The sequence below is a fragment of the Xiphophorus maculatus genome, chromosome 5 (assembly GCF_002775205.1).
Source record: "Xiphophorus maculatus strain JP 163 A chromosome 5, X_maculatus-5.0-male, whole genome shotgun sequence".
Classification (NCBI taxonomy): Eukaryota; Metazoa; Chordata; class Actinopteri; order Cyprinodontiformes; family Poeciliidae; genus Xiphophorus; species Xiphophorus maculatus.
In genome coordinates, this window is record NC_036447.1 from 17,773,500 (window position 1) to 17,797,070 (window position 23,571).

The window sequence follows — 23,571 nt, forward strand, 5'->3', positions numbered from 1 at the left end:
AGTCACCTTCCTGTCCATACAAAGGGTCAGTAGAACCACGAACGCTAATCAGCCTTTGATACATTTGTGGATCCACTGATCCTGTAAGCAGAGGCCCGCGTGTAGTTGTTGTTGTTGCAGTTAGAAATGGTTTTATCTGCATGTCAGCGCTCTGTTGAAAAGAAAATGAGCATTTTTAACACGTCCTTCAGGGGGACCTTGTACCTGAAGTGGCTCTCGGAACGGTCAGAAATCAGCATTGAAGCCTGTTGAGGGAAGGTGTCACAACACAATTTTACCTCTTCTGTTCCCCTCAGTTTCAGGAACTTTTCTTCCCCTTTTTCCTCTCATTTGGGTTCTAATGTGAAAGATGAAATCTGAGGTGGTGATGTATGATATCTCTGGATTTTTGTATTAAAAACAAAAGAAAAAAATTCTGAGTTTTTGTGCGTCTTTCGCTGCCCTCTGTATTGTAAATATAGGTTCTCTGAAAAGCTTTGATAGACATTTCTCACTTTTCAAATGATCAGATGAAAAGAACCGCTTGTATTTTAAATAGATTTGACACAAAAAGTGCTTCTACTTTGGACTGGAGTATAAGTTAATGTGATACAGGACCTTTGAACAATCTTGAAGGTGAATCTGTTTCCTGTAGAGGTCGCTGCAGAGTCAGTGTCATTGTTCAATAAACAAAGAATTCATTAAATGCTCATTTTGTGACAACTTAAATGAAATCACTCCACAACGATGAACGCAACATTAAAATAATATATGCCCACATGGCTAAATGTGAGAATAATTCAAATCTAAAGTATTTGAGTCATTCTGTATTCATTTAACTAGTTCTAACTTTTTTCAGCCCTACGCCAGAAGGCGGCGCTAACACTGCAAGGGGATTGGTCCAGTTATACCAGGGTGCAGCGTAACCAATCAGACGTTAGTGTGTTGTGTACTTGTGATGATTTCAATTATTTGAGCATGGATTGTAGTAAATGAAATGTTCTATTATCCATCATAAATCCAGAAGTATTTATATGTAGTTTAGCAAACATTGATTTCAAGTTCAAAGTAATGATCGAATCACACATCTAATTATCTTATTGAAATGTTTCTATTAGTATTCATGCATTTTTATTTACGGTTTAGGATACAGTGATGAGAATTATTATTACACTTCGTCTTTTTATTTACACTTCAAAATGTGAGTCTTTTTTTTTTTTAAAGACTCACACATTTTTGGTAATCCTGTGATAAAGTCAATTTAAACTATACAGCCTTTATCCCGTGGTCTGTCTACCAAACCGTCTTTTTTTTTTTTTTTTTTTTTTTTTTGCTTATTTTGTTTCCGTTTTTACTAAACGTTGGTTATATTCCAAATGAGAAGAACAGTTAAAGTTGTCGATCGTGATAATGAGATATTTATTTATTTACTTATTTTCCATTTTTGAAGTGCCACGTCCTTTGGGTAGCATTTTTCCCTTACAAAACTGTTTATTCATGCAGAAATAGTAAAACGTAGATATATTAACATTTTATTTAAGTACAGTAACAAAGTGCTTGTGCACTCGGGTTGTCTGTTATAAATGTGATTATAACAGACATGTGATTAACAGACTTCTGGCGTAGGGCTGAAAAAAGTTAGAACTAGTTAAATGAATACAGAATGACTCAAATACTTTAGATTTGAATTATTCTCACATTTAACCATGTGGGCATATATTATTTTAATGTTGCGTTCATCGTTGTGGAGTGATTTCATTTAAGTTGTCACAAAATGAGCATTTAATGAATTCTTTGTTTATTGAACAATGACACTGACTCTGCAGCGACCTCTACAGGAAACAGATTCACCTTCAAGATTGTTCAAAGGTCCTGTATCACATTAACTTATACTCCAGTCCAAAGTAGAAGCACTTTTTGTGTCAAATCTATTTAAAATACAAGCGGTTCGTTTCATCTGATTATGTGAAAGTGTTAAGGAAAGGAATTTAAACCTTCGCCCCATCAATCAACATGTTCGATCAGGTCAGATCTCGACGTCTCTCCGCCCTCTGGCTCCTCCGATAAATCAAACACAGATGTTGAAGGAAAGACGGCCCACTTCCCCTCCTCTCTCACCCACGCGGCTGTCCAGCGCGGTGGAGTGAGGCTGAGCAGCTTTTGGCCAAAAAGGACGGACCGGATAAAGGGAAGCTTTTGCCCCAGAATCACTGGAGTCACAGAGTTTGGATCCGTGTGGAGGTCAGACTCATGGAGTCTTCTCTTGAGTTCTCCAGCTCTCTGGGCAGCGTGTCCTCCCTGATTAGCCGCTGTCGGACCTTCAAGGTGCTGGTGATTGGAGACTCCGGGGTGGGGAAGACCTGCCTGACGCACCGACTGTGCGCCGGGGAGTTCCCCCGCAGGAGTGAGGCCACGATCGGGGTGGACTTCCGCGAGAGAGCGCTGGAAGTTGATGGAGAGAAAATAAAAGTAAGAGGAGACTTTTTGTTAGGATACTCGTTTTAAGTTAAAATCCCCCGAAGACGGTGCAGACATGTACAGCGTGCCAAAACATTTTTACGCACAGCACAGATCGTTCTCAAGCTAAAACATGTTTGGTATTTCCTTCCTTTTTTTTCCATGGAGATGTTGCTTGTTCTCAGCTGAGCAGCAAATTCCCAGGATAGCAGAAAATGAGCCGGACTTTCTGTGTCTGCAGCTTATAAATCCCCGCGCGGAGAAGTAGTTTTAGTGGCATGTTGTGTGTGAACCTCACCAGTGCATCTAATTCCAGCTCTGTCATGGTGCACTTGTGATTTGTTGGGAAGCAGCATTCTGCAGACATGACAATAAGCTCTCCATAAAAACAATTTTTTTTTTAAAATGTGTGGGTGTTGGTTGGTTGGTTGGTTGGTTGGTTTCCTGAGTGTTTTGAAATTGACACATGAGAGAGGAAGTGTCTTAACTTTTTCTGCTGTATGCCGTTAGGAGGAAAGGGTTTGATTCACCCTCTGGTCTCTGATGGAAGAAGTGTCATATTGCTCAATAACAAAACTCATCTGCTTTAGATTCAAGATGTCGTGGTGATTTTTATTTTATCTTCTTTTTCCCCATTTTTTCCTCATTAAAATAAACAACTTTGCATTTGATGTGATGGGTAAACACAAACCGGAGTGTTATTAGGAAGTGGAAGGAAAAGGTTGCACATATTTTTTGTTTCCTTTTTGTTTTTTCAAGAGCTTGCATCCAGTGCTTTGTAAAACCACAATTCACAGCAGCTACAGCTGTAAGCTTTGATGTACTGTATGTCTTTGCTTTGCAGATCAAAAGATTGATATTTGTGCCCATTCTTTGCAAAAACATCTGATTTTATCGAGAACATCTACGAACACCGGTTTTGTTGGGAGTTTTTGTTTTGTTTCGTCTTCTTCATATGGAATATTCCTTTTTGCAGAATATAGACTTTAAAAACAAAAGTTTGGTTGAGATTAAACATTTTTCACAGGAAGAGTGAAAGTAACTTTCAGAGGAAAAGTTTGCTAGGATTGTAACATTGTACCAAAGAAAACCCAAGATTGATTGATGTCCTTTCAGTTAGAGAAATTACAGATCATAATACTGTATTGGATCAGTCATTTACTGAACATCCAGATTTTTCTGCCGTCCGTCCTGCTGGTGAGGAACGTAATGCTGCAATCTGCTCCAAGTCCAAACAGGATGATGTGGCCATTTTTAATTGAATGCAACGTTGAAGGAGACTGTCTGTCTGTGTGTCCAGAGATAGTCAAGCCACTGCATAACATGCCTGGAGCAGGTCAGAAAAATCTGAAGGCTCTCTGAAAACCAAACAGCAGAGGTTTAGTTAAAAATAAACAAAGACTTGTAAAACTCTGCACCACATTCATTGATTGAAACAACTTTTAGGATCATGTTCGAGCAGCAAGAGATGGACTTTGAGTCCTGCTAATTCTCTGAAGTCCAGGTGTGAAACGGACCTGTCCAGCTGCTTATCCTGCTGCTGAGTCCATTTTAAAGTACTGAATGAATTTTTTTTTTAAATCTTGTTTCAAATTATTGATTGGGATGTTCTCCAGGTCGAAGTCAACATGTTTGTTTCTTTCCTTTGCTCGCTATCAGAAATGACTCACTCTTATTTCTCCCAATGACGGCGTCGTTTCTTTACTTCTGTTCTGCCTGCTTGGAGCCATTTCAACACACAGTTGCTTTTCCTCTGTTTGCCTTCAGCCTCATTCATTTCCTCTTTTATTTATGTTTTAGTTTCTGCCACCTAACTTTGAGAAAAGGCCACATCTCGGTTCTGTACTCAATCCCTTGTTTCTCATTTTGCAACCCGCCGATCAGCTCCAGCTGTGGGACACTGCAGGACAGGAGCGCTTCCGGAAGTCCATGGTGCAGCACTATTATCGGAACGCCCATGCGGTGCTGTTTGTTTATGACGTCACCTGTCCGGCCAGTTTTAATGGACTGACCTCCTGGGTGGAAGAGTGTCGGCAGAACTCTCTGGGTCACGAAATACCCAAGTAAGTTAAAGTAAAAGTACTAAAGTTTAATGCAAAACAGAACCTTTTAGAAACAAATCAGTTTCATGGTTGCAATACAAATAATATTATGAAGAAATTATTTTTTTATGAATTAAAAATATTTAAAAAAAATTTTAAAGATGAACTTAAAGTCTTAAACTATTACGGTGTTAACTTTTATGACGGTGTTGGTGGTTTCTGGTTTTACTTTGAATGTTCTTGTAATCTCTGTGTGTTGCTTCCAGTTTGACCAGGATTTTTTTTCAAAGTAACTTTACCGTAGATTTTCCTGGTGAAATAAAATAAAAAAAAACTCACTCAGCATCAGCTATGCAGGGGCCGGTTTCCATAATAAAAGTATAAAATGTTTTTTAAAAAACAAAAGTTGCAAAACTACTCTTGATATGACATGATTTATCATGTCATTAAATAAGAAACAGGCTCTGATCTTGGATATATCCTTTGTCTTTTTGTTTGAATTAAAATTGGATTTTTATTAGTGCTCTTACAAAGTTCCATGTAAGTGAATATGAACATAATGGCAGGTTATCTCTTGAAAAAAATCTGCACTGGAAATTGTTCCAGTCTTTTTTTATATATCACTTTCTGGTTTTTTTTTTTTTGGTTTTGTTTTGTTTTTATCATTAACGTTTTAATATTGTCTCCTACAATAAACAAATCCAATTTCTTTTAGTCTAATTGGTGCAGTTCAGCTGTTAGTTTAGACAACATGATTAGTTAAAACTGGTTGATCTGTATAAGACGGTAAGTTTCCCCAAATAAAGCCTGTAGGAAGCTTTCAATTTGAAAAATATCCCAAGTACAAAGCCCAGTGGAATTCCACATTGAGACGCGTTTCATTTGTTACCTTTCTCCTCAGGTTCCTCATTGGGAATAAGAGTGACCTCCGTGATGTCGGCAGAACCGACTGCCATGTGAGCCAGGAGCTGGCCATGAACTTCGCCAAGGCTCATGGGATGGTTTTCTTTGAGACTTCTGCCAAGAACCTGCCTAAGAAACGCTTAAATGGACGACGAGGTGAAGGAGAGGAGCTGTGTCAGCGGAGTAAAGTGGAGGACATTGTCTCTGCCGTTGGGACGATGCTGAAGAAACACAAAACTCTAATGGCTAATTCACCAGCATACAGCGGATCGTTTAAAGTTCACAGGAAAAAACAGGAAAAGGAGCCGTGGACTTGCTGCTGAGAACGGTTCTGATTCCCTCCACACACTCAAGTAGAAAATGTGACTCTATGGCTTCTTAATATTTGAGCTTCTGAATGTAAAAATACACCTTGTGATTAATTTTGACCAATGCCAAATGTTTTTTGTTTTTTTATATAGCTTTGATTTTCATAATTGATGCATTCCTTGAAATATTTCTGTATATTTGTGATCTTATTGTTTATATTGTTTCAAAATAAAAGACTGTTAATACAAACATCCTTGAGCCTTCAGCACCGTGATGTGTGTGTTCTCAGCCTGTGTGGTCTCACTGGGAATGTGTGTTATCTGGGACTGTTGTCTCACTCTGACTCTTTCCCTTTTGCTGCAGTAAGTTCCTCATCAGTAAGACATGATTCAGACACTGGCAATGGAGACTTCATTACTTCCGGATGCTCCAGATCAAAATATGGGGAAAATAATTTTGAAAGTTCAATGATTTGTACAGTTTTTATATTTGTTGCCTGTTGGCGTTAATCTTTTACTTTTCCATTTTCAAATTTCAACGTACTTCAGAACCAGCTTCTATCCCGGCTCCACCAGTTTACCCTTGACCACTAGCTCAATTACTGAGATCTGATTTTATTCCTTAACGCAGCAAAATATTCACCAGTCAGACATCTACTTTTTCCAGCCTGTAAAAGAAAAAAGCAAACACAGGTCCTCACATTCACTTTAAGGTTTAAATCAGATGAGGCTGTGGACTGAGTCTTGAATGCATAAGTGGCATAGTATTACATTTTTTGCTCAAAAATGTTACTTTTTAGCAGCACAGACTTTGTTTGTTGCATGTAACTGTTAAACTAAGATAAAGTTTTCACACGAGTGTGTGTGACAACATTTGGGAAATTTTGTTCTATGTTTTCCATGATTTTGTATCTGAGAGGATCCTGTGGTCAGAAAGGTGCCCTCGAAAAATCTAGAAATCTAAATATTTCTGTGAAATGCGCAATTAACAATCCGGAGGGTTGATGGTGTGACGACATCCTTGTATGTTCAACATGTTCACCAAACGGGAGCAAGCTAAAAGGTTTTAGGCCGATCCCGCTGTGATTTATTTACTCTTGATAGAAAACATCTATCAGTTAACGCGTAACAATAACATGTTATTTTTATGATGCTCCTCTGACCGTTCCCCACCACAGCATTTGATCCTGAAGGAACAAACTCCACAGCGATCACACTGCGTTCTTATGCGTGACCCCGATGTGTGTGGGTGTGTGTGTGTGTGTGTGTGGTGGAAAAAAGTGCATCACATGTGTATCTGTGATGATGTGTGTAATCGGTGATTCATAGCTGGTCACATGAGGGACACACACGGGGGAGTGTGTATGTGTGTGTGTGCCGCACTGGTGCAACATTCACCAGTCAAACGTAAGAAGTCTCAATGTGAACTCAAAGAAGATGATAACCAAAGGGACGACGGCTGGCTTTTCTGGAGAATACCATGAAAACAGTAAAGAGGTTTTTGCTGAAGATGCAAAATGTGTTGTTGTTTTTTTTAAGTAATTTATAACAGAAAGCTTATTTCATGTCTCTTAGAAAAAACTTTAGTCTATGCTTGTTTGCGATTGATGCACACACTCAGTATTTGAACATTTATTAGTCCATCTTCCTCAGTTGCATCCTCACATTTATGTTCAGAGGCAGGAGATCAGAGCTCTCCTTCAGTGGTGCTGCTACGCCATGATCGCGTCTAAAATCAGGAACATTGCGATTTTGCAACAACTTTGATGCCAAAGTGAGACCATTAATGCTACTCGCATTTTAAAATGACATTTTTCTTCGTTTTCATACGTTAAATGCACAAACTTAAAATTCTATTTCACATGTATGTGTAGTACCTTGCAAGAGTTTTTCAGCTTGATCTTTTTCACATTTTGTCTTGTCAACTAACCTAAATGTATTTTATTAGAGCTTCATGTGAACCGACACAGCATATGGGTTCAGAAAGATGTTGCAGAAGGTTTAAAGCAGGGCGAGGTCATCAAAACATTATTCCTACCTTTGTTTATTCCATTATCTAGAAAGGGAAAGAATATGGCACAACAAACCTTTGCTCAGTGAGATCCTATGATCATTTGTAAGCTCTTTGTAAATGTGTCTTCAGCTAAACAATGCAAACAGATAACTTCAGAACTGTAGGTTCACCAGGTCCATTATAATTGATGTAACTTGTAAACTATCTCTGTTCTGATGTTTGTCGTTGAGTAAACTCAAGACTTTTTTTTTTTTTGCCAACGTTACCAGAAAAAAACAAACCCAAAAAACAATCACAAGCAATAGTTCTCCAAGGCTTCTGAAGGCTTTTCTACAAACTTTTTTCTTTCTTAAACTTTCATTTCATATGGTGAGTCCCATAGAGATACAACACCTATTTTTTAAAAAAAAAAAAAAAAAAAGATTTATGTAAGACATCATAAATAAAATTTGTTACAATTAAAAAAAAAACATTTTAAAAAGAAAAAGAAAGACAACACTTCAAATCATATGTATCAAAGTGGGCAGAATAAATAATAAAAAGCGAGAAAAGGTTTGAAAGAGAAAAAAAACAATGTCACCTCTGACTGATATTGTTGAAGCAATGATTATTTCTGGCCTGTGCGCCTCTTCTTCGCCTCCCTCCATTTGGTTTGGGCTTTGTCTCTGACATCAGTGTTTCACATCAATACTCTGGCACCGTTTGCTTCGTTATGCAACTGCAGTCCGCTCTTTCCGTGCAGACGGTTTGGTCTGTAATCCGTTTGAAAAGCAGCCTGCGGGCTCTCTGAACCTTCTTACCCTCGCACATGCAGACAGCTCGTAAAGTATTCATTTCCATCACTCTGCTCGGTGATTATTAAATGAGATTTAAAAATTCTGCTTAATATTATCTGCAGAAACATACATTCTTACTTCCAAGCAGATAATTTTTTTCCCCCTTGTCCATTTGTAGTTTGAGATTTTCACCTGCAGAGGGCGTTCTTTTTGTTTCAGAGGGCGTGCTGGTGTGCTCTTCATCCCCAACATTGAGCAGGAGGAGAGCGCTGCTGGTCATTTATCTCCAAAGAGCGACTGGAGGCAGACGCGTCCTTCCACCTGCTGCTAAAAAGACGTCAACATGTTCTGCAGACGGGCATTGCAGGGAGTCGGGCCGCTGGCACGGTGGCTTCTGAGGCCCATATCCAAGAGCAGTATGTTGTTTGTTTACCACTTTCTGGTATTTAGTCTACTTATCAATTAGCATTGGAACTGGTGTAAGAAGTCGGAGGAACAGCTTGATGTGTTCGTCATTTGGGGAAAAAGACCGGAAGTAACTTTTCAAAGTGTGATTTAAAAGAAAAAAAGATTATTACTACCTTAAGTATTAGGGTATTTTTTTTTAGGTTATGTTGGAAAAGAGAATCTTAGTTGGTTTTTAATGTGCAGAGTCTGAGTGAAGGAGGTGTGTCCTGGATGGGGAACACGCAGTTCTCACATGCATGACAGAACTTCACAGCTAAACTCTTGAATTGTGGATAAAATGTTTCAAACCGTTTCCATACATTGGTAAATATTTGCAATTTTTTTGTTAAATTGGTGTCATTTAAAAAAATAAATTATTGTGAACTATCTGAAGTAGAATCAGTCCGAATATGGGAATCGTGCAACAGTGATGGGACTTTTAACATTGTGTACCATTTAGCATGTCTCATTCCTGAATACAAGCATTTTGGAAACGTTGGAGCTGAACTGTTCTCTTGTTCTTTCAAGAGCTTTTTCTATCTCTGTAAGTGCATGCTTCCCCTGGTTGTCCTTTGCATTTGGAGTTTGAGCTTGTGGAATCTGTCCTGAGGGCGAGAGGCAGCTTTAATTTCCTGTTTCAGAAAATTCCTGCAAACCTGAATGCATCTAGGCTGGAGAAACACTATTGTGTGACTTTATGATTTAAACAAAGACAGCAGAGCTGGATGCAGGAAGCTACTGTCCTTGCAGGCTGTTTTCTGTCGCTGCCTGACCCACGTTCATTTTATACATGCAGCTTGAACTTGAGGAATCCACAGGGATTAACTGATTACCTGTATAAATAACCTGCGCATGGAGCTGATGTGCCATGGGTATTAGAGCAGGAGGAAGGACAGATGGCTACAAAAGCATCCACGGCTGGGCAATATGAGTAAACTTTACTGGGAAAGCCGTGCACAAAAATGGAAACGCTGAGCTTTAAATCCAGCAGAGCTAGAACAATAGCCATCTCAACATGCCTGCTTTTTCTCTTTTGCTAAAAGTGGAGCAAGAAAAACAAAAAAAACAGCTTAGTTTTCCAATTCTTGAATCTGTTGCTCAAGTAAGATTCTCTGTTGTTTTGGTGAGTTCAAGATGGACTCTCCTCCATCTAAAATGTCACATAGATTCTGCCTGGCTTCACAAGAGCAGGAGTCTTGTCAACATGGTAACCTTTCATGGTAACCTTAATGCTTGTGCAGCTCTTTTTGCAAAAACAAAATGGTTTTGACTACCAAAAAGCAAAACTAACTACTCAGACTTTATTTATAGAGCACTTGTCACACAGTCAAATGAAATGAAGAGCTTTTACAGACATTCAAACAAGCATGCCAACAACAATGCAGAATTGCAAAACACATAAAATAAATCAGGTATTAATAATCAGAAAAAGAACAGAAAATAGACGATTACATGTAAAGGATTTTAAAATCTTAAGTGATACTTTAAACATAGAGGTAAATAATATTAAACACATGACGATCAAATTGAAAATGGAAAACAACAAAGCAAAGACAAACTCTGACATTCGGTAAAATAAAATAATTCTGAAAGTCAAAATGAAAGTCAGGCTAAAAAGAAAACATTAGCTGATCTCAAGTCTGAACAATGCATCTAAGATGAGTTTTAGTTTTAATTTTAAGTACCAACCGAAAACCTTCATCACAGGAGCTGAAGAGTTTGCATGGTGAAATTAGATAATTTAAAAACTACACTTTAAAAGCAGTTCTGAAAAGCACAGATATAACCAGTGAGACATTAATTTTCTTCTTCAACCTCCTCAGCATTCTTGTTGCTGAATTTAGTAATCACCCAACTGGGGAGAGTTGTTCTACTTAGGAGGACCAGGAAGCAGAGCAGTGCAGCAGTCTTTTCATTTTATTTTACCTGATCTGAGTAGTTCACGCCCAGTGTTCAGAGTCATCTGTGTGATTCTCTCTCTGAATGTCTGTACATTAATGCAAACTTGTGTTTTGTCAGGGTTCTCCTAGCTTTAAAATACAGTAAAAAGGTGGACCAGTGGGTCATCAGAAGACACATCAATATGGAGTTGCGTGTAGTCGGCATCAAGTTCAAAAAGGCTGAAGGTTTTAATACCAAACTTAAAGGGATATTTTGGGATTTTTTACTGCGAGTCTAGTTAAAGGTTTATCCTTCGGGGTCATTTAGAATAAATCCAGATTAGCTGGTTCCAGAGGTGGAGGGGCCAAGACCAAAATGAACTTCTACTGACTTAAACCAACTCCAATCTCAAAAACATCATTGAGAATCATGAAAATCCTACTTCAAATAGTCACATTTGCATTAGACAGGTTCGTACAAGGAAATGGAGCTTGGAGGTGGTGCGCCAGTAATGACCTTCCTGTGTGAAACTTGTTCTGAGAATAAAGCACACCCATTCCCATCGCACCAGCTTGTCTAATAACAGGTTGAGGCGACGAAAGCAGAGTCATTACACACAGATAAATGTATTAATATATGCATAAATATGTAAAACAAATGAAAGTATAATATACTGGTAGAGTAAGGGGAAATACAACAAGTAAGATCTAATCAAATGAGAAAACCTTAAATAACAATACAAAAAAATTGCGTGCAAGTTGTGAAGGCGATTGTTGTCCTCTGGAACCTTCATCATAGTCTTCATCTAAGCTGTTCTCTTTAGGGGAGTTTAGATGAAGACTGATGTTCAGCTTAGATGTTTCAGACTTCTCCCTTCTCTTTAGGGAAGAAGACTAGATTAAAAAGCTTCATAATTCATAGCGGTATTTTTCAAAAGTTTATTGTCTGCAACACTATTTGGTAAAACCAGCTGATCACCTACAACCCGCCCACTGTCGATCTTCATCACTTAAGGTTGGGCTTTGTTGTTTTTAGGATCGATTTTTGCTGCACCAACCAAAACACACATCATGCAGAACATGTTCTGTTTTCTTAAAAAAAAAAAAAAAGTCAAACATCTTTGATCAGGAAGACTCTTCAGTCTCACCCTGTGGAGGATTTATGGGCACATCTTTCAGCAGAATTGCTACTATTAATGCTGTATGAGTTGTAATAAAACAAAATACACTACTGGTTAGTAGAAAAAAGAAAAATTAAGCTTTTATCTGCTGATTCATCACTATTGGTGAACTCATTATATTCATTTTGTATAACATGTTAAACTTTGTTCAGATTCAGGGTTTTATAAATAGAGGAAAGTCCTAACACCCCATGTGAACCAAGGAGACGCTTCTGTCTGAGCTTCATATGCAAACTCGCCTCTCCTGAGGAAGCAATGTGCCGGTTCTTAAAATGACTTCACCCTCTGCAGCAACTGTATCCATTAATATGCTCTTTGTCTTGTTAGAGAGAGATTAGGCTCTGGCAGCGTCTGCGAGAGTCTTATCTAAGGCTTTGTATTTCGTATTGCTCTTGGTGATGTTTAACAACTAAAGCAGCACAAGAACGATCCACTAAAAGGGGCTTTCAGGGGAATTGCTGCGGATCCCTGAAGGGACTGTTTTATGAGCCTGAATCCGCTGGACGAATTAGAAGTTGTTTGTTTTGATGCATCAGTCAGGAAGGGTTTTACTGTTTGCGGTGGGGTTAAATTCAGGGACAGTTCTGTGTTTAGCTTGGCTGCTGCTAAATCTTTCCGTGTCCTCGGTTACAAAGAGCTGCGTTGTATAACTGGATTAAAGGATGGAGACATGGTGTAGCTGTCACAACGCAATGTATGATGGAGTGACTGCGTACTTAAGGAGGAAATCATGTTTTCTGTAATGTCTAACATTTTCCTGTTGATTTGATTTGATTCTATGTGGTGTAGGGTTTAATAGGAGAATGAAGGTTAAAAAAAACCCCACTATCTGTGTTTTTATTTAACAAGTTTTAAATTAGATATACGGTGGAAGGTGTTAAATAAATAATAATTTACCTGCTCACTTTTTTCGGTTTGTGCATTTTTCCAAACTCACGCTCTCAATCTGTTGTGTTTCCCAGCTGCCCCGGTGCGACACATGGCCTTAGGCGTTCCTGGAGGATCCACCAACTTGGCGTACGTTGTTTTGTGTGGAGGAGGCCTTACCGCTGCAGTCGTCTATGTGAGCACTACAAAACTGAGCAATAACAAATGTTGTCCTCAGCCTGAGAACCAGCTGTATATTATAATAATAAAAAATAAAAAAAATCTCTTATTTTGAATCTGATACAGAATCTGTGAAGTGAGCTAAAGATTAGAGTGATGGCTACAAGGGGTTTCAACCTCAAAGATCTTGAGCTCATCCTGAAAGAAAAGTTGTCAAAAATACCAGTAAAAACATACAAAAAAGCTGGTCAGCAGTAAAAAGAAATGTTTGATTGATTAAGAGGTTCACACCAATTATTTAGGGATATATAAACATTATTTGCTGTGTCATTTACTGAAATTAGATTCTACTTTTGCATCTTGCGTTTTTCACAAGATGGTTAAATTTTAGCATCACTGCATTTTATGTTTTCTCTACTCTCTAATGAATAAAACCAGTAGTCTTTTACCAAAAATTTCTAATATTGATAATAATAATAATATTGATTGTTCGTCTTCATATTTATTAATATTTTTTTTGTATAATCTGTTCTTTGTTTCATTTTTTTCTCTTTTGCTTTTTAATAAAACTGCTAAATGAGACGTCTCCCCTCACAACTAACCAACACCGATAACTTTCTTTCCTTCAATCTCAGACTAAGTTACAAATGTGTGAAGTAACATGGATTATGTCACTTTTCATTTCACTTTATAAACTGTGGACTTTGATGATTTATTATTGTCGTCTTGGTGACGTGCAAAACATGCCATATCTGAATAGCTGCAACTAAAGTTTCAGTGATTTTTGTCTATATTTGTGCTCATAAAAGCTTTTTCATATGAATTTGTATGAACAATGAAATATGACCATGGAGCTACTCAATATGTAACGTACCACTTGCTTATAAGGCCCTGAACCATTAGCTATTTGGGTTGAATTAATAGCTTAGCTTGGAGCAGGAGAAATGCAGCAAGAAGTTTGCCTGATTACAAAGTAAAAAAATGCATAAAGTAATGTCACCATTCTTAGGAGATGAAACATAAAGGTTGTATTTTGGGTTGCATGATATTTTTCTGGTGTCATCTGGAGCCAGTTAACATGCGACCAGAGTGCAGGCTGGACTCCAGACTTCACCTCAGCTTTACACACTGGAGCAGACACAGAGGCTGTTGTTCATGACTGGACGCTTCAGTCATGAACATCAACAACAGAAAGTCTTGTTTCCTTGGAGAAAAACAGCATGTTTCTGCTGCCTTATTTCATGATGTAGTGTGATGAGTATTCTGTACTAATGTCAGATTATAATGTGCATTTCTCTCGTTCTCAGGCCTATAAAACAGTTAATGGTGATACCGAACGTTACGAGGACAGACTGGCCAACATAAGCTCCGAGGAGAAAGGTAAAATCAGCTCATTTTGTAAAAATAAGACATGCACAGTGTCCCACAAAAACAGTTTCTATGGAACCTTTCTCCTTACATTTTGTCTTAATGTTAAAGTGTTTTTTGGAGATCTTATGTGACTGACCAACTCAGTTCTGAAGTGGAAGGAAATAATAAATGGGTTCAACATTTTTTTTATCAAGTCTTAAAAGTGTGGTATGCATATATACATATTTGTAACTTTCCTTCAACTATGGCCAGCTTTCTTCTTCCAGCTAAAGAAACAACCCCACTGCGTGCTGATTCGTATTGTAAGGATGATATTCATGGTGATGTAATAGTAGTTGTCTTCCCCCATAAGCATTTCATGTTGGCTGAAGAATTTGATTTTGATCTCACATGAACAGAACGTGTCTTTGCTGTGACCTCTACAGGACTTTTGTCAAACTTCAATGGGACTCTATTTTCCTTCCTTCTGACATAAAGTGCTTAATAACAATCCTGTCACCAAATATTTTCTAACTAACCTCTGAAGCTCTAGAACAGCTGAATTTATACTGGTGGGTTTTGTTTAGGCTATTTATTAGACAACTTCTGAAGGCAGATGTTAGCAATGGGTTTTATTTGGGGATTGAACAGAAAAGCTCTTCACACTTTTCATATTCTTATTCGGAAAAAAAGCTATTTGTAATTTTCCTTCCAGTTCACAATTATTTTAAACTTTGTGTTGGTTTGTCACTTAAAATCTAAAAAAAAAGTAGTTGCAAATGTTTTATTTATAGTGTGAAAGTAGGTCAAAAAGAAACCTGAACATTTTCTGAAGGACCTGTAATGAATTTAACATCCTCTTGATTAAAACCGAGAGCCAGGCTGTCGCTAAGGCCAGGGAGTTTTTACTTGGAATGACTATAGCTGGACCAAGACTTTAATGCTTCCCAAACGTCATTTGTGAGGAAGCTCACAGCTTGTCCTAATGGCCAAATACGAAGGGCTACATATGAGTTTATTTACCTGGACGATAAATAGTAAATGGCTTGTACTTTTATAGCACTTTATCAAGTCCAAAGGACCCCAAAGCACCTGTTAATATTATGGAGGTGGAGTATGAATGTGGCATTATTTTGTAAGATAAAATCAGAAATCAGAACAGAAAACACTAATGGCTCTAATCACCAAACATTAAAATGTGCTGTTTTAAGTTCTACATACCAGCAGTGAATGGAGCTAAGACTGACATCTTTGAAAGCCTCATAAGTCACAGGACCTCTGATCGCTTGCTGCACATCAGGTCCTGGTTGCAGGAACTGGAAGAGTTGCATTCACCTGCTGTGGAAGAAAATAAGAAAATAAACTCCTCCTGGTTTTACACTGGCCCAGTCAGCTAAGCTAGCAGTGTGTTTTTTCTGTCCAATTATCTTTTCATATTTTTTCAGTTGTGCTCTTTTCGTACTTGACTTTTTTGGGTTGGACAAAGAGCTGCCTTACATCGGACCTTTCATAGCTGCTTTGATAATTGATGACTTAAAGTAATCCTCTATAGTCTGCTCATTATAATAAAATGTGATTATGTGACTAATAAATAATGTCAGCGAAAGGTGAAAAAGTCATTCCAGTTTGATCAGAGGTCATTATCTATTATAATGATAAAGGACAGTCATCAGAGCTGGGTGTAAAATATACAGTAAGTAAGAGAAGGCATTGAAGTGGTTTTGTCTACAGATACAAAAAAAAAACAAGTTGGATTCAGAATGGGAGTATGAACTGGAAAACTGCTAAGTTGGCTATAACCAAATTATTTGAGCTAAAACCCAGTGAACTCCAAGCAGCATTCCCTATGTCTGTAACGAGTTGCACCAGATGAAGACGTCCCACGCAGTTCAGGTGCTGCACGAAGAGTAATCTCTAAATTCCCATAACTAGCTTGTTTATTGAAAAGTACCAGGGTGTTTGTTGTGAAGTGACTCTGCATCGTTGAGTGGCATTCTAGTTAAGAAAAGAGATGCATGTTTGAAAAGTGCTAAAGCAAATTGAAAATGAGTGCAGTGAGCCTGAAAACTTTCTGGCTGCTCCACCCAAATCTCCCACATGGTAGAATGACTCCACTCAATGGCTTCATCGTGACTGTCTGTTTGGATTTGTGTCTGCGAGCTATTTGTCTGCTCAGCTTGCAGAAATCGTGGCCTTGTGCCCTGAGCTACTAACTAGTGCAAAACCTGATTGCTACTGGTTCAGATGTACCATGGAAAAGTTGCTTTGGAGAAATGGAAACTTTAACAATTTGGATTCTGATGTGGAGAGTGTTTAAAGTTTTTTTTCTGTTCTCAGATCTGATAAATGGTGCAAGCATCTAATTTTTTATAGCTACAATTTAACATCTATGTTTTATATATGTCAATATATTTAGGCCCTGATGACGATCACCCTCATAAACTGAACAGTTTAACAGAAGCTGCTTTGCATTTTTAGACCGATAAGACTAAAGGTGCTGACCCAAGAGAACCTCCCCAGTCAAAAAGCTTTTTATGCTCAAATGATATCTCTGTTTGACCAGCTGGGTTATGGGAGGCAAAACTACTTGACTCTAAAAGATTATACAGGGTCATGTTTATAAAAGTTTACCAGTGGAAGTTCTTTTTTCCAACTATCTAAAACACCTTGCAGTGTCTCATCACACTGAATCCTGAAGTCAGTCAGTCTCTCTGTGATCTGAAGATCCAATTTTTATCTACTTTCCTCAGGAAACATGAGCAATTTTGCCCAGAAGTGCCACAATTCCAGGTTTAATGTATGGTTTACATATTCACAGACAGTTTGGGTGCTGCACTAAAATGTCTGAGTGCATGATTTATGTTTATACAATATTCATGCGGTTTTGTAGTTTTAAGCTGTCATATATTAATGTTTATTTGACAAACACAAAAATGCTGTTACTGTAAAAATCGGACCCAATCATGAAAAATGTGAAAAACATTTTGCAGCTAAATTCAACTTCCTAGTAAAAGGTCAGAACCAAGAAATAACGCTGCCTTCATGGACAATAAGGATTTATGTAGCAACTCAATTTGAAATTTGTTGTCAGAAGTTAATTAAATTATACAACTAATGACACAAAACAAAGTTCTTCCATTCTTCAAATGTAGCTTTTGGAAGGCAAATCAGTGAAAAATATATTTTTTGGCTTGAGATTGAGCTCATAATCTTCCAGCAAGTAAAAAGAAAAAACAGCCAAACATTGGAACCATGAAAACACCAAAAATATTTCAATTTCTGAGTAAAATATTATGACGTCAGTATTAATGAGAAATTGTTTTTAGATTAATTTTCTCTTCATAGCAGTGATTCTGATAAATCAGTTGCTTTGAAGTGTTTACTTTCTTATATAGAGGAATGACACACAGGTAGGCCTAAATAGTAATCCATTAACCAGTTTACCAGTCTGCCTGTCATGGCTGTGTGTCACTGAATTAGTTTAAGTAAGCTTGAATGCTTTACTGCAGAGGCCAGTCACTTCCGTTTATCTAATGTGTTTAAGTATAGGCTGTATCTGTGGCCTTCGGTTTAATGTTCAGCAACCTCTTCATTTATTGGTACTCCTGGTCAGGAAATACAACAAATAATTTACTTTGGTCCTCTGAGACACAGATGAAACTTTTTGCTGTTTTTCAGGGACTCTTTTATTCACTTACATTTGTTCTGAACCTCTTCATCTGCAGCTGAAGTCACGTCAGAGGCTACATTGTCTCCTCCAGCTGAATCCGCCCCAGCAGAGGACGAACCGGCTCCCGGAGCTGAGATCACACCAGAACCCGTTCCCGCTTCCCCAGAACCAGTGGCTGAGACGTCAGCCGAACTCACCGCTGACGCCAGCCCAGAAGAACAAGCAGCTGCCGAGGCGTCTGAGGCAGATGCCACCGAGGCTCCAGCTGAGCCAGCAGACGCAGAGGGAGCGCCTGTTGCGGAGGAAGAGACTGCTCCGGAAGTTGAACCTGAAGTTTCAGCCGTGACCCCTGCTGAGGACGCAGCAGCAGAGAGCGCTGGTATGGCGGCCGTAGAAGAAGCCCCTCCTGCTCTCCCTGCTAATGCAGAGACTCCCTCTGAAGCCCCTGAGCCTGAAGCAGTCCATGCTGCAGAGGTGGCTGCGTGAAAGTGCAAGCGCTCAGCAGGGTGCATCTAGAAAGAAGGGCTTTTAGGACGTAGATGTGTTATATTCCTGATTCCCTGGCCTGAGGGAAAAGGACTCATGAACCTCATTCTCTTACAAAAAGTAAAAGGAACATGCTCTGGTTTATTTCTGTATAGTAGTGGGTATGTTATGCACACTAGAGGTTCATCAGTCCAGTTTTTCTGAGGCTTTTTTTTCTCTTTACCTTTGCTTCCACATTCCTGAAAACCAAATAATCTGATAATGTCTTGTTTTAATGAAAATCATGGTTTGACTGTTGGGGGAGGGGGAATCATCAATGAGCAATAGAAAGAACCTCCTCGTGTTTTTATGAAAGAATATTTCATGGTGGCCTTAAGAGAGTGGCCAAAAAATCCTGCTGGCTCTTCTTTTTCAGACTACATCTAAATAAAGTATTTTTTGCACATCAACAAACAGGCAAAAACATAAATAAAGAATAAATAGTTTCAAATGTTTTTTTTTTGTTTCACCTTGCATTATCAAATGCTTATGTTTTTACTGTCACCCCCTCTCTGTTTTTAATGATTACACCAATTGGTTTCCATCTTATGAACTTTATCCATGTCATTCTAAAATCTTTTCGGACTTTAAACTTTTTAAGCCATTTTCTTACCTGTATCAAAGGATGCTGTAGCTCCCATTTTTCTCAATACTGTACAATGTTTATCCTTAAAAAAAATTACCAATCTGTTTGGGCATTCAAAGTTGTTCTAATAAATCAATAAAGATTAAAATATCACTGGGTCAAAAGGAAATTTGAAATGCTTTAACTAATTCATAATTCCACTGGAGTTTTAAAAAATATACATTTGTACATTTTATTGACTGTTATTGAAAAAAATATATATTTTTTTATTTTGAACAAAATTTGGTAAACATCAGCACAAGCAGAGCTGGTCCTGGACACGCAGCATGTTTGATCTCAATTCTAGCTAAAAATCATGTTTATTGGTTTAAATGTACGTTTTCTGATTATTTCCTATTTGAAACTCTTTTAAAATACCCAATGATATTATTTATAAATGAAGCTCACAGCGACATGCATCTCCGTGCATACAGTTGAAAAAAATCTATCTAAATTATTAAGATAATTAACAGCTTCTTATTAAGTTATTATAGAAATAACTATATATGAGTAGTATTATGCTTGTTATGGTTTTATAGCAAACTCAAACTGCTGCGACAAAAGATGCTCCACAAAATACATGGAGCATGTTGAAGGATAATGTTTAATATCACCTTCAATATTTTTTTTTAACTTATTGTGCAAGAATTGTTCCTTTTCTGATGTAGAACCTCCAACAGGGCCCAAAATTGCACATATAAGCAAAACCTGAACCAGCTGCAACTGACAGATAAATGTTAGACGCCCTTCTTAGATGCTGCTTGAGCATCCTGCTTTCTAATGCCGCCCTGGGCAACTGCCCATATCTAAAACTGCAACTGGGCACAAGGAGCATGAACCAGTCTGGCAGTTTTCTATAGACCATCCAGTTATAGATACACTGTCTTTGCAAATGTGATTATAAAATAGGTCATGTTTCATTTGGTAGAAATGTAAAATGCATGACATTGGTTGGGCTGATTTAAATCCTACATAAAATATATTGTTTGTAGTTTTAGTTTTTGTGTTTTTGTATAAAATCCTGACTGGTTCCTGCTGTCCCACAATCTGCAAACAGCTGTACAGGCCTTGGCTAGCTCCACCGCAGGGATCATCAACGCCTTCGTGGGTGAGGAGAGTCTGGGGGAAGCTCTGCACCAAATGGAAAACGATGGAAAGGAGCTGAACAACTTGAAGGAAGATCTCCAACCACATCCTCTAGAGACCACAGTGGAAACATCTATAGAGGCAGCTGTTTATATTGAAGAGCAATTATTTGAGGTGGAAGAAGTGCCACATGGTCTAACTATTGAAGAACTATCTGCTGACCGGATTCCAGCAGCTGACGCAGAGCAGGAGGAAGAGGAGAAGGAAAGAGCTGTTTCACTTCCTGAGGAAATTGCTGAGGCTGAAGAAAACACTGCGATCCCCGACTCTCCTTCGGAGGAAACCGTCTCCTCTTCTGAAGACTCTTTCTCCTCTGATGAGGCTTCGTCTGCTGAGGAGGAGGCCACTGTCACTGCAGAGGCAACACCAGAGGAGGAGACTAAATCTGAGCAGATCCCTCTGGGGACAGTTGGTGAGACGACTCAGCTGGCAGCCGCCTCCACCGAGCCAAGCCTAGAGGTTCTTTCAAACACAGAACCAGAACCTCCATCACCTGTGGCTCCAGCGGACAAGGAAGAACCCTGCCACAGCTGCCACTCTTCTCCATCCTCCAGCAAGGAGGCGGCGCCACCTGCTGCTCTGGGAGAGGATCTGCTCGACATGGACATCGCACAAGAAGCAAAGGAGTCCTTTGGCAAACCGTTGGCAAAACAAAGTAAGAACACAGAGCTGCTGTTTGTTTGCGTTTGATTCAGCCGTACATGTAAGAGCCCAACGCGACTCTGTTCAACCTGAAGGAAGGCAGACAACAAAGTGTAATCCTCCACCTTACAGGGCAAAAGAATAAAAAATGGCAGTTAAAACAATAACAAAAAGTAATCTAAACACAAAAAACACATTTACGCAATTGGTTGTAGAACAATAATGACACTTTTCTAATAATTATAATTAACGAAAAACAAAGTGTGCACATAATAATAACTATACAAGTAATTGTAGATAATTTTGTGCTGAAAAAAAAAAGAAATGCATTAAGTTACTGCCTTAAATGATCCACGTATGGGCTAACAATCAACTGGACATCTGTTACTAATAAAGTGGCCAGTGAGTGGATGAAAATGACTCCATTTTAATTTAATTTGGAGTCAGAATCATCTTTATCCTGTCAACAGAACTAGTCGTGTGAGAATGGCTGTGACTGATGACATTTAAAGGAGATTAACTTAAATTTTGTTCCATCTGCCTTTACACATCTGGAAGTCTAACTGGAAAAAACAAGGATTACTTTATCTCCTTAGAAACTTCAGACATTTCTAGTTTTATGGCTTGCAGTTACCAGTTTTCTTTACATTCTTTACTACACTAAAAATATATCAGCACTGTTCTGTGTTAATTTATACCTATACCACTTTATTATCTGTGCAATTAATTTTTATGGTTAATTAACTTGTTTGAAAGTTGTAATATGTAGACTGTGAATTAATAAGACAGTAGATATTTACTTGCTTGGATCTCCCAACAAGGTTCAATACATCTTTGTACTTAATGTATAAAAAGAGAACTGCATAACAAAACATATAGCTGCATCTCAAAAAATATAACAAACATCTAAAAGGTTCAATATTTTTGTACCTCATGTCAAAAAGTGGAATCATGTGGAAGGAAAAATTATAGAAGAAAAAAATAAACCAGGTTGTAGATTGTTGTCTAGCAACATCCATTCAAGGATTTGGGGGAGCTACACAAGGCCAAGAGGCCCAATATTAAATAAATAACACATCATTAAATCATTAATTAAAAGTATCATAGAATATATAAATTCTTAATTAAATGTTTAAATAGTTAATTTAATAAACAATTTATTAAATATCTCTTAAAATGATTAAAATACAAACTTATAATAGCCGATGCAAATAATTAATTAAATGTGTATTTAATTATTTTATGGATCCTGTTCCTGCGCATCAACATAAAAATAATTTTATCTGTAAGACGCACCAGCCAAAGCTGGAGTTTCATTATGTAAGCCTTAATCAGAACAACAATAAAATACATTAAATATTTTTACTCCATGTGTAATGAATGTAGTTTCACTTTCTGAAAGGAGTGACAAATTTTTTCCTGCTTTTTCAGGACACTAAACTGATTAACTGATTAAGCTACTTTTTCCTATAGTGAAAAACAATGCATACAAGTGTCGTGCTTCCACCTCACATCTTCTTTTTTGTGTTTGCTTGTTTTAGCCATTGAGAATGGAGTTGCGGTGACAGCCATGTCGTGACAGAAAGTTTGCCTTCCTCAATCAAACCTGGATGGCAGAAGACACCAACAAAAGAAGAGGAGGTCACACTCTGAGGCGCTGTCTTTATTAGCAGGTGTTATTATAGCTTTTGTCCACTAGGTGTCAGTAATGCAAAACCTTCTAAGAGTTTTTAGGGAGTGAAAGTCTTTGATATTGTAATGAACAGTAGCCTTAGATATTTCAGATTTGCATCACTGCTGCCCATACACCCAAGTATTTTTCAGTATTTAGTTTTAAAGCTTTAAAATGAGAAAGTCACGTGCTGTTAGAGATATAAAACTTTAATGTTTCAAGAAAAATGCCCATATTTTGACGCACACTTCATTTTTTTTTTTAAATTGTATTGTTTATTTCCAGATGTTGCCCTGTTCATCAATCAGATATAGTGACGGAAATCTGTGAAATCCTCCAAATTTAACAGAGCTGTTAAAACAAAAACTTAATAACGAGGATAACCATCTACCTTCTCTTTGTCTGTAATTTTGAGTGTAACTAAAGACTATATAAAAGAAAAAGAAAAATGACTGTCCAGGCTGGGACAACAGTTTGAGGCAAGCATTGCACATCATATAAAGGAAGATATTAAGAAAAATAATGATTGTAGATGGGATGTTTATATGTTTTTTGAACTCTGCATGACTGGGACATAATGAGGAATGTACTTGACAAGCAAAAGATAGCGGTGTCGTCATAGCATACTCATATTTCAAATAAAGTGGTGGACAATCTTGCTTTTTCTTTTTCAACATTCATTTGCTGTTCATATTTGTATTTGTTTGAACACCTGAACGAACGTGTCGCCTTCAGAGCTCCACAAATATACCTTGGCTGATTTCACTTTATGACATTCTATGTCAACTGGGTGTGTATTTATAATGAAGAGATAGTGAATTAAAATGTAAACAGACATAATGTTAAAAAAATCAATTCAACATTTTATTATTAAAAATATAACTATTCAAAATTGAGAAACAGAGTA

At 37.8% G+C, this 23,571-nt stretch overlaps 1 protein-coding gene and 1 pseudogene across 1 annotated transcript; both read left to right on the forward strand.

Annotated features, from left to right (window-relative positions):
• The first annotated feature begins 1,803 nt into the window (after window positions 1-1,803).
• Window positions 1,804-5,932, forward strand: LOC102227341 (annotated as a pseudogene).
• A 2,542-nt stretch (window positions 5,933-8,474) lies between these two features.
• LOC111608632 (fibrous sheath CABYR-binding protein-like) lies at window positions 8,475-23,322 on the forward strand. The gene is made up of 7 exons (XM_023333924.1): window positions 8,475-8,524; window positions 8,699-8,895; window positions 12,950-13,050; window positions 14,342-14,414; window positions 18,110-18,433; window positions 20,262-21,005; window positions 22,534-23,322. The coding sequence occupies exons 2-7, from the start codon at window positions 8,823-8,825 to the stop codon at window positions 22,569-22,571; spliced, it is 1,353 nt and encodes a 450-aa protein (XP_023189692.1). The 5' UTR covers window positions 8,475-8,524; window positions 8,699-8,822; the 3' UTR covers window positions 22,572-23,322.
• The last annotated feature ends 249 nt before the right edge of the window (window positions 23,323-23,571 follow it).

Bases quoted from the DNA above. Each gene is read 5' to 3' on its own strand.
- LOC111608632 (XM_023333924.1), top strand. From the start codon at position 8,823: ATGTTCTGCAGACGGGCATTGCAGGGAGTCGGGCCGCTGGCACGGTGG. The intron at 13,051-14,341 runs GTGAGCACTACA...TCTCGTTCTCAG, and splicing joins TTACCGCTGCAGTCGTCTAT to GCCTATAAAACAGTTAATGG. The intron at 14,415-18,109 runs GTAAAATCAGCT...CTTCATCTGCAG, and splicing joins CATAAGCTCCGAGGAGAAAG to CTGAAGTCACGTCAGAGGCT.